Source organism: Camellia sinensis, chromosome 2 (genome assembly GCF_055761805.1).
Source record: "Camellia sinensis isolate YWXY chromosome 2, ASM5576180v1, whole genome shotgun sequence".
Lineage (NCBI taxonomy): Eukaryota > Viridiplantae > Streptophyta > Magnoliopsida > Ericales > Theaceae > Camellia > Camellia sinensis.
Window position 1 is genome coordinate 99,150,020 of NC_138962.1, and position 11,095 is coordinate 99,161,114.

Here is an 11,095-nt window from a genome sequence, read left to right on the forward strand (position 1 = left end):
TTTTCATCTCTTAACTTTTAAAAACCGCCCCTTGAGAGTCTCTCTCTCTACTCTTACCTTCTCTCCAAGATTTGATCTATTTCCGGTGGTCTTCTACCCTAGTTCCTTTGGAAGAAAGGTAGAGCTTCACGAGATCTTTCTTTTAATCTGAAAAAGAGAGGATTTGGAGCACTTTGGATTTTGGGTCATCATCTCCATCTTCTCTATTTTAGTTGTGATCTTCAAGGTAGGGATTTCCTACTCTATTCTATAAGCTTTGTTCTAAGTTTTGGTATTTTAAGATGTTGAGGTCACTTAGATAATTTTGGGAAAAACCCTAGTTGTATTAATTAATTAATTTGTAAAATTAATTTAAGGGAATTGGGGAATTTGGTTAAATTCATGAAATTGATGAATTCATAGATTAATTGGTGTAGTTGGATGATTTAAATCACTCACCTATTAAATTGTTGATATATTTATTTCCAGTCTAGAAATAACTGTTTTGGGCTATCGGTGGAGGATAGTCATGATTGTTGTAGACATTGCATGTGGATTAGGAATAACTGAAACTAATCACATTGGTTAAGTCATTAATTTGACTATTGAATTAATACTGAAAATACGTGTATTGGTTGAGCATTGCATTTGCATATTGTGTGGGAGGAGATAGGGGATGTACTCCACGGTTTAGGGGAAGATAGGGGATGGACCTCTAAACCGGATTTTTGTTTGGGAGGAGATAGGGGATGGACTCCATTAGCACCATTTTTATGTGTGCTTATTATATTGAAGTGTTTTTACATGATTATTGATACAGCACTAAAATGTGTATCAAATGGGAAGTATGAAGTGTTTTGATATGAGCATGAGTCTCATTTGTTTTGTTAATATTGGAAGAAATGTGATTATGATATATAATTCACTGTTGTAAGTTTGGCCAGGTTCTGAGCCATGTTGATAATAATGGAAAGTGAAATGTGTCTTAGACATTAGTGTCATGAGACTGTTTAATAATAAAATTGATTATCTTGATTAACCATCTACTGAATGCTATAGCTTTATTCAATGCTTATATTTGGTTTAGTATTTTTCTACTGGGCTGTGGCTCACCCTTTATGGGAACATCATTTTCAGGTTCAGGTGATAAAGCTACCTCCACGGACTTAGCCTGGAAGGATTTGATGTTTGGGATGTTGAAGACTTGTCTTTAGTTATATGTTTTATTTTGTTATTTTTGGGATTTCATGTAAACATTCAAGCCTAGGGCTTAACTTGTAAATGAGTTAGTACTCATCCTTTTTGTGTCCAAGCGTTAGCTTGGAAAGATGTAAGCCCTTAGGGCATTTATTTTGATGTTGCAGGATGTTACAAGTAAAGTCTGTCAATAAGAATACTCTGATGACTAACTCAAATGATTCTTTTTCTTTTATAAATGCATGTTAATGTTATGGTTATTATGGGTTTATTTTGAGGGCGTTACAGTCTTTCCAGATTTAGGAATTTCCTGATGGTCAAATTGATGAGAGAGGTGGGCAGGAACATCCCTTCTTTTGGAAAGGACACCGTATCTCCCCACGGCCAACCTCGGCCATCAAGTGTGAGTGTTGTAAGAGAAGAGAGTTTGTGCAAACCCCACTCTAATGGAGATGGAGGCGGAACTGGAAGTTGACCCACGTCGTCCACTCCGAACCTCCCGATTTCAAGTGAAGTGATGTTGGTGGGGAAACTCCCTTCCTTCACAAAGTAGGAGACCATTCCTGCTCTGCAATCAACTAAACACAGCTTTTGAAGCGAAGTGCGTTGGTTGATGTTGTTGTTCTCATCACGACCACCAAGTGACAGGGGCTCCAGATTATAACAATGGTATATCTGCAATTGACTGAGATTCTTGAGATTATTGGCTTCAGGTAAAGATTTGAGACTGCTGCAACCCGTAATTTCAATATCTTCAAGAGATGGACAATCAATTTTGATCTCTTCCTCTGCAAAAAGTGACTCCAGCTTTGCACACCAACGAATCCAAAGTTGTTTTAGTGTGGATGGTAGCCCACCTCTTGACAATAAATATGTGAGTGATGCACATTCAGAAACCTTCAACTCTTGCAGATTATTGAGTGTCATCAACTCGGGTAGGGACTCCAAAGCATCACACCCTGAAACCGCAAGTTCTCTCAGCATAGATGGCAAACCTTTCATTGGAAAAGAGATCAGACTTGCACAATTGCGGATTCTAAGCACCCCAAGAGATGTGTATGTGTGCATATCTTGTGGCAGTTTCTTCAGCGTTCCACACTCTTCAATTGTTAAATACTCGAGTCTCGTCATGCAAGGCAGCCCCTCATGTTGCTGCTCGTTCGAACCTTCTCCTCCTTTTTCTTGCTCTTCTTCAAACAAGCAAACGAGTTTGGGACAATCAGAAATCTGCAAATGGCAGAGGGAGGGGAGACATACTTGTGTTCTCACCTTATTCTGCCACAATGTTATGAGTTCTTCGCAGTTACTAATGCCCAATTTCTTGAGTCCCATCAAATCTCGAGTAAACCATGTCGGTAGGAACGCCAATTTTTCAACATGAGAAATGCTCAAAGCAGTTATTGAAGTCAAATGCTTAGACATTTCAGTAGCCAGTAACTCTTCATCAATTGTGCTTGGATCGCAGAGGGAGTCGGGAACTGTAACATGGCTAATATCCAAGGTGAGGGAACCAAGTTCAATCGTGTTCTTCATCCCTAAGAGTGCTGGAAGGCTTGGGAGCATAACATTATTCATTGACAAGGATGCAAGTGATGGCTGAACGAGGCTCGAAACATCAATCAACAACTGCGGACAACCATCAATTTTGAGAGAATTAAGACAAGGAAGATCATTTGGTAATCTTCCAACAAGTTTGGGACAATTTATGATGGAAAGCTCACTGAGATGACTGAACGGCTGAACTCCCTCTGTTTCAAAAGCAGACCAATCCTCCCATTCTGTCATAAACTCAAAGCTCAGTCTCTCTAGAGAGGGGAAAGGTTTGGCACCACACTGCTGCCCATAGAACTCACAACCAAGGCACTTTATTGTACTCATTCCTTCAATGTAAAGGTCTTTAAGCACGGGCAGTTGTCCAAGTGGTGGCAATGATGTGCAATATTTACTACCTTCTAATCGCATGAATACCATTTTAGAGAATGAAACATCTCCAACCCAGTTTGGAAATTTTGTACTACCATACCCACTGATGATGAGTCGTTCCAAAAATTTGAAAGGCCTCATCACGTCAAGCACATCCCTCTCGACTATGTCATTCTGTGAACTATGAGATTCATTCCATTCTAGTGATAACTCTTTTAACTCCTCCTTAGACATTAAATTGGCATCCACTGCATCCTTAACATCGCTGACATTCTCCATTCTTGATATGTGTATTGCCCCTTGAATATGTGATAGGTTTTTCAACTCTCCTATTTTACGCCCACGATTTTTACCCACCATAAAATTTGACAATGTTCGGAGATTAGTTAATTTACCTATATGTAGTGACATCTCTTCTGATGATGGAATATGCACGCCAGTCATGTCAAAGTGGCGCAAGTTCACTAGCCTCCCCATGTTTAGAGGCAACTTCTCAAGTTTAACACAAAATTTCAAAAACAAGACTTGTAAATTGTAGAGAGTTACCACCGAATCAGGTAACTTCCTAATTCGAGAATGGGATACATCAAGGTACCGTAGATGCTTTAGATCTCCAATGGAATCTGGTAGTTCATCAATCCCATAACAACACAAACGCAACTCACGTAAGCACTTTAACATTGGCAACAAATCATGAATCAAGTACCTTGTTGTGTAGTTGAATGCACTCGCCGAAAACCTTAAGAAGGTTCGTAAGCATCTGGCATCATCGAAAGCTTTGAATTTTCTGATTCCTTCATATTCACTACCAACATAAGATGAATGTCGAGCTTTATTTGAAATCTTGTTCTGCTTGTCGCCCTCTAAATTATTCTCCAACCTAAAACATATGTCCCCTGCAACTGCTTGAGCCAAATCATTGATGAGGTCATGCATTATGAATAGCAATTTATTATGCCTTGACAATTGGAAAAATGACCTAGACACCAATTCGTGAAAATACCTGCGGCCTACATCTTCTATTTGTTCTCCACCTTCTGGGTGTTCAATTAAACCTTCTGCCATCCATAACAAGACTAATTCATCCTTCCCAAATTCGTAATCCTTTGGGACAATTGCACAATAACCAAAGCACCTCTTCAAATGAGAAGGGAGATGATGATAGCTCAATTTTAGTGATGGGAGAATGTGGCTTTCCTCGTATGGTTTATCCCATATATTGCTAGTTAGTACCATTTTCCATTCATGCTCATTTTGGTTACATTGTAATAAGCCACCGAGAGCCCTTGCTGCCAGTGGCAAGCCTCCGCACTTAGCAACAATTTGCCTACCAATTGATTCCAATTCTGGATGTTCACTAATATTTATATTCTTGAATGCATGTTGGGCAAAGATTGACCAGCAATCATCAGGTGATAACTCTTTCAAATCGTGGTGTTCAATTGTACCCACCTGTCGTGCAACAGTCGTGATTCGCGTTGTCACAATGATTTTACTTCCATGTGCTGCAGCTCGAAACGGAGATTGTAGTGAACTCCACTCTTCATCTCTATAGTTCCACACATCATCTAGGACAAGCAAAAACTTTTTTCCTGCCAGTTTGTCCTCAAGTTTACGTTGAAGGGTATTTAACTCTGTTGAATTGCATGAATCAAGATTGAATTCATCCAAAATTGCCTTTGTTATTCTCTTAACGTCAAACTCGTCAGATACACAAACCCACGCTTTCAGATCGAAATGGCTTTTGACACCATTATCATTGCAAATGAGTTGAGCCAGAGTAGTCTTGCCAACCCCACCCATGCCCACGATGGGAATGACATCGACTTTGTTTTGAGTTGCTGCATCTCTGAGAAGCAATTCAATAATCTGTTTTTTCTTTTCTTCTCTACCATAAACACAAGGCTCTTTCACCAAATATGTAGTTTCTGGTCTCTGCCACACATTTGTAGACTTCATCCCCCCAATAGCCTTTTTGACCAAACCAAGTTCCTTAATTCTTGTAGTAACATCTTGTAACCGAACATTGATCTGCCTCAACTTGGACTCAATTGCGAAATTGAATGAAATCGTACTTGGAGTAAAACCAGTGCAACAAGTAGAAAGGAGGAATCGTCGTACCTTCCTACATGTGCTGGCCTCACCAACATCAACATCAGCATCAGTATTGGAAATCAAGCAAGCTATTTGTTAATAAAACCAACTGCATGCTTATATCATTAATATATATTTAATAGGTAGTGCTTCTCCATCAGATGATTTATTGTAGTGCTTTAGGTAGTGCCTTCAACTTTCGGCTAGTGCCTTCAACTTTCGGCTACTTTGTATTTTTATATGTTTTCTTTCATAATGTAGTATCATAATGATGTTGTATTAGCTCTCCTATATAATGGAGCCTTCTCTTCATGTTTAATACACAATTGAATCACAGAGTGTATTAGCTCTTTCAATCACTCTCTCTCTCAATATTTATTTCATGGTATCAGAGCAGGTGTAATCCTGTCTCATCATCAATATTTTTTTTTGTTGTCTCTCTCTTCTACTCAAATCTATTCTTCTATTTCATGCCTAAATACGGTCCAGCTTTTGGAATGGCTATCGACTCATCCTCCTCTTCTTCTGATATTATCATCTCATCATCTTTATCCTCTCATCAAATGGAAACCTCTCATCTTCCGATCACCGCCCATAAACTGAATGGGCAAAATTATTTGCAATGGTCTCAATCCATATTAATGTTTATACGGGGAAAGGAGAAAGACGACTACATCACCGGAGCCTCAGCACTACCAGAAACCACAGCATCAACCTACAAAAGGTGGATAGCTGAAAATAACATGGTCATGTCGTGGCTCGTCAACTCTATGACCACTGACATTGGCGAAAATTTTCTGTCATTTGATACTGCCAAAGAGATCTGGGACATGGCAAAAGAAACGTTTTCAGACAAGGAAAACACATCTGAAATCATCCAGCTTGAAAGCTCCCTCCACGATTTACGTCAAGACAATCTTACGGTAACTGAATATTTCAATACCCTTACTCGTCTATGGCGTCAACTTGATACGTTTGAGGTTCATAACTGGCAGTGTGTTGCTGATGGTTTGTTGTATAAAAAGATTGTCGAAGGGAAGCGTGTGTTTACATTCTTGTTAGGATTAAACACAAATCTTGATGAAATCAGAGGAAGAATTATGGGAGTAAAACCGCTACCTAGCCTTAGAGAGGCATTCTCTGAAGTCCGTCGCGAAGAAAGCCGGAAAAAACTCATGATGGGATCCCATCAACAACTGAATATGGCAGAAAGCTCGGCTCTTAAGACTCAATTCGCTCCTATTGACAACCGTCAGAACAATAAAGGAGGTAGGCCTTGGTGTGATCATTGTAGAAAGCCGGGTCACTCGAGAGAAACTTGCTGGAAGATTCATGGAAAGCCAGCAGATTGGAAGCCACGTCAGCCTCTTGAGAAAGAAGGACGAGGTAATCATGTAGGTACAAATGAACGATCACCACAACCTGAAGCAAGCCCTTTCACCAAGGAGCAAATGGAGATGCTCCAGAAACTACTACAGTCACAATCTGGTTCGTCTTCCAACCACATCATTGGATCCGGAACCTTGGCTCACAAAGGTAATTCTTTGAACGCCTTTACTGTTGGTAAGAAACGTAAAAAACCTTGGATTGTGGACTCAGGAGCATCTGATCATATGACGGGAGATGCAACAATTTTTGATACATATAGCTCATGTCAAAATAATTTAACGGTCCGAATAGCAGATGGTTCACTATCAAAGGTTGCTGGTATAGGTTCAGTTGTGCTGTCTAGGAATCTTATTCTCAACTCTGTTCTCCTTGTTCCTGACTTGGACTGTAATTTATTGTCAATTAGTAAACTCACTAAGGAAAAGAGGTGTGTTACTAATTTTTTCTCCACTCATTGTGAATTTCAGGATTTGGATTCGGGGAAGACGATTGGCAATGCTGAGGAATGCTCTGGACTCTACATCCTTAAGGAACGCCACTATCCACAGGAACAACCTCAAACGGCAATTCGTGGTAGTTCTTTTTCGGTTTCGTGTCAAAATAACGATAGAGCAATTATGTTGTGGCACTATCGCTTAGGTCATCCGAATGTTATGTATCTCAAGCATTTATTTCCTTCATTATTTAAAACTCCAAAACCTTTTGATTGTGAAATCTGTCAATTGTCTAAGCATGTACGGTCCCATTTTCCCATTCAATCCTATAAAGCGTCTCGTCCATTCTCACTAATTCATAGTGATATCTGGGGTCCATCAAGAATAAAAAATGTAACTGGTACTAGGTGGTTTGTCTCATTCATAGATGATCATACTAGATTAACTTGGGTCTTCCTCATGAAAGACAAATCTGAAACAAGCCAAATTTTCAAAAATTTTCAAATTATGATTCAGACACAATTCCAGTCAAAAATCCAAATTCTAAAATCTGATAATGCTCGGGACTATTTCAACTCCATTCTAGGAGAATTTTTAGCCAAAGAAGGGATAGTTCACTTAAGTTCATGTGTTGACACCCCACAACAAAATGGCATCGCTGAACGGAAAAATAGACATTTGTTAGATGTTGCTAGATCGCTAATGTTTTCCACAAATGTTCCACAATTCTTCTGGGGGGAAGCTGTTCTTACAGCAGCCTACCTTATCAATAGGATGCCATCTAGGGTACTACAATTCCAAACTCCTTGTCAACTTCTCCTAAAATCCTTTCCAACTACTCGCCTCATCTCCACTATCCCACCAAAAATTTTCGGGTGTTCTGTCTTTGTTCATATCCATCAACAGTATCGAAGTAAACTTGATCCTAGGTCGCTCAAGTGTATCTTCATTGGGTATTCGTCACATCAAAAAGGGTATAAGTGTTACTCTCCGGTCACAAGGAAATTCTACAATTCCATGGATGTCACATTTTTTGAAACCCAGTCTTACTACCCTAAAATCGTTCTTCAGGGGGAGACTCCACCCCAGGAAAATCAATTTTGGACCCTTGAGTCATTTAGTGAGCCATCCATCACCACCAAGAATCCCACACCTCCTGAGTCATTGAATCAATCTTTACCTGCCGAAAATTCTGAGTTCATTGTTGACTTGCGGGATAATGAGCACATCCAAAAGGAAACGGAGGAAGGAGCAATTTCTCAACAATCCCATGAGGCTGAACCGGGTTCTAATCCAAGCAACATTCCAGGTGACAATCTTCCTCCCACAGATAGTACTGATAATTCTGAGTTAGAAAATAGTATTCTTAATATGCCCATAGCTTGGAGAAAAGGAGTTAGATCATGTACTCAGCATCCCATTGGGAACTTTATTTCTTATGATAAGCTATCACCTTCGTTTCGTGCCTTCACGTCTAGCATCACGGAGATACCCATTCCTCGGAATATTCAGGAAGCTTTCAAGTATCCGAAGTGGAAGGCGGCAGTCAATGAGGAAGTTCGGGCTCTGGAAAAGAATGGTACTTGGGCAATTACTGATCTTCCAAGAGGTAAGAAACCAGTTGGGTGTAAGTGGATTTTCACAGTAAAACACAAGGCAGATGGTAATGTAGAACGTTATAAAGCTCGGTTGGTCGCCAAAGGATTCTCCCAATCCTATGGCATTGACTATCAAGAAACCTTTGCTCCAGTTGCCAAGCTCAACACTGTTCGTGTACTTTTATCCTTGGCAGCTAATCTCGATTGGACACTTCACCAACTTGATGTGAAAAATGCCTTTCTCAATGGTGACTTAGAGGAAGAAGTTTACATGGACATTCCTGCTGGACTTGAGACAACATTAAATTCCAACAAAGTTTGCAGACTCCAAAAATCCTTGTATGGTCTCAAACAATCTCCCAGGGCCTGGTTTGAACGGTTCACTAAGGCAGTGAAAGGGTACGGTTTTGTTCAATGTCAATCCGATCATACATTATTTGTGAAGCACTCCCTAGGAGGGAAATTGGCAATTATCATTGTTTATGTGGATGACATAATTCTAACAGGTGATCATGAAGAGGAAATTGGCTTACTTAAAAAATTCCTCACAAAGGAATTTGAGATTAAAGATCTTGGAAACCTTAAGTACTTTCTTGGAATGGAGATTGCTAGGTCAAAGAAAGGTATAGCAGTCTCACAACGTAAATACGTTCTAGACTTACTGAATGAAACAGGGATGCTAGGATGCAAGCCGGCAGACACACCTATGGACACAACTATCAAACTGGAAGAAAGTGACGGTAGTGCACCAAGTGATAAAGGGAGATATCAACGTCTTGTGGGAAAACTCATTTATCTTTCTCATACAAGGCCAGACATCGGCTTCTCTGTTAGTGTGGTCAGTCAATTCATGAATAATCCAACCGAAAAACACATGACTGCTGTGATCAGAATATTGAGGTACCTAAAAAGGACACCGGGAAAGGGTCTCTTCTTCCAAAGAACAACAAATAGAAAAATTGAGATTTTTTCAGATGCAGATTGGGCCGGTTCATTGACTGATCGAAGATCAACTTCTGGCTATTGTTCGTTTGTTTGGGGGAACGCGGTTACATGGCGAAGCAAGAAACAGTCAGTGGTAGCCCGTAGTAGTGCTGAGGCAGAATTTCGTGCTATGGCACTAGGTATCTGTGAGGGAATCTGGTTGAACAGGATGTTAGAAGAATTACGGGTTCCATCTGAGCATCCCATGGTTTTATACTGCGACAACCAAGCCGCCATCAGTATAGCTAAGAATCCGGTTCATCATGATCGAACGAAACACGTGGAGATAGATCGACACTTTATCAAGGAAAAGATTGAAGAAGGCGTTTTTCAAGTCAGCTACACTCCAACAAACTATCAAAAGGCTGACATTCTCACAAAAGCTCTTGCTCGCGTTCACTTCGAAGATCTGACGGAAAAATTGGGAATGATTAATATCTACAACGTAGCTTGAGGGGGAGTATTGGAAATCAAGCAAGCTATTTGTTAATAAAACCAACTGCATGCTTATATCATTAATATATATTTAATAGGTAGTGCTTCTCCATCAGATGATTTATTGTAGTGCTTTAGGTAGTGCCTTCAACTTTCGGCTAGTGCCTTCAACTTTCGGCTACTTTGTATTTTTATATGTTTGCTTTCATAATGTAGTATCATAATGATGTTGTATTAGCTCTCCTATATAATGGAGCCTTCTCTTCATGTTTAATACACAATTGAATCACAGAGTGTATTAGCTCTTTCAATCACTCTCTCTCTCAATATTTATTTCAATCAGTCTCTGCCCTGATCAGCTTCTTTCGTAGAGCTTCAGTGGCAAACTCGTCCAGCACATCGTCCGCATCATAAGCCAAATGCTGGAGCTCTTTCAGCCACTTATTGACAGCCCTGTCGGATATCTGCTTCTCCTCTGCATCAGCAAGAACATCGTTTATATCTTCAAATGACTTCTTCAGCTTCTTGATGGAAGTGTTGACACCCTCACGACGCGCCAAGTTGATTAAATCAGGGGACAACAACTTGTCAATCACAGCTTGAAGCAATGGAGAGATAAAGATCCCCACCACATCCATGTCTACTCGTCTTTGTTGTGAAAGAGCCCAGGAAGGAATGTATGAAACAAAGCAATATGAGAGAGAGAGAGAGTTGAGAGCAAATTTTTGGAACTCAGCAAGTTTCTGTTTCAAACAAGTTTGGTAGGTAGGTAATTGAATGAAGAATATGATTTTGGATGGTTCTCTGTGTTCTCTAGCAAGCAGGGTATAAAGCAAGTAAGGCCTTCCCTCCCTCCCTCTCTCCCTACTAGCAAGCAGGGTATATGATTCGGGACAAACGTTTTGTATAATTTTTTTGGTTGGTGAAAAGCAGGGTATAAAGCAAGCAGGGCCCTTCCTCCCTCCCTCCTCTCTAGCAAGCAGGGTATATGGTTCTCTGTTCTCTAAGTATGCAGGGTATAATTTTTTTTCCGTACAATTTTCTAATTAAAAAATGATGCTA

General features: G+C 40.0%; 2 protein-coding genes across 2 annotated transcripts; one reads left to right on the top strand and one right to left on the bottom strand.

The window, feature by feature from the left end:
• Positions 1-1,458: 1,458 nt before the first annotated feature.
• LOC114309050 (putative disease resistance protein RGA1) lies at positions 1,459-10,815 on the bottom strand. Its single transcript, XM_082912371.1, has 6 exons — positions 10,372-10,815; positions 8,470-8,582; positions 8,197-8,361; positions 7,321-7,384; positions 6,444-6,627; positions 1,459-5,282 (listed from the first exon to the last, which is right to left on the bottom strand). The coding sequence occupies exons 1-6, from the start codon at positions 10,669-10,671 to the stop codon at positions 1,459-1,461; spliced, it is 4,650 nt and encodes a 1,549-aa protein (XP_082768497.1). The 5' UTR covers positions 10,672-10,815.
• LOC145820222 (uncharacterized) lies at positions 5,521-7,262 on the top strand. The gene is made up of 2 exons (XM_082915245.1): positions 5,521-6,729; positions 7,050-7,262. The coding sequence occupies exons 1-2, from the start codon at positions 5,664-5,666 to the stop codon at positions 7,082-7,084; spliced, it is 1,101 nt and encodes a 366-aa protein (XP_082771371.1). The 5' UTR covers positions 5,521-5,663; the 3' UTR covers positions 7,085-7,262.
• Positions 10,816-11,095: the final 280 nt, after the last annotated feature.

Excerpts from the sequence above, each read along its gene's own strand:
- LOC145820222 (XM_082915245.1), top strand. The coding sequence starts at position 5,664 with ATGCCTAAATACGGTCCAGCTTTTGGAATGGCTATCGACTCATCCTCC. Across the intron at positions 6,730-7,049 it reads CGGAACCTTGGCTCACAAAG|GATTTGGATTCGGGGAAGAC; the intron begins GTAATTCTTTGA and ends TGTGAATTTCAG.
- LOC114309050 (XM_082912371.1), bottom strand. The coding sequence starts at position 10,671 with ATGGATGTGGTGGGGATCTTTATCTCTCCATTGCTTCAAGCTGTGATT. Across the intron at positions 8,583-10,371 it reads TGATCAGGGCAGAGACTGAT|AGCCCGAACTTCCTCATTGA; the intron begins TGAAATAAATAT and ends ATTCTTTTCCAG. Across the intron at positions 7,385-8,196 it reads GAACTCAGAATTTTCGGCAG|ATATCACTATGAATTAGTGA; the intron begins GTAAAGATTGAT and ends GATGGACCCCAG.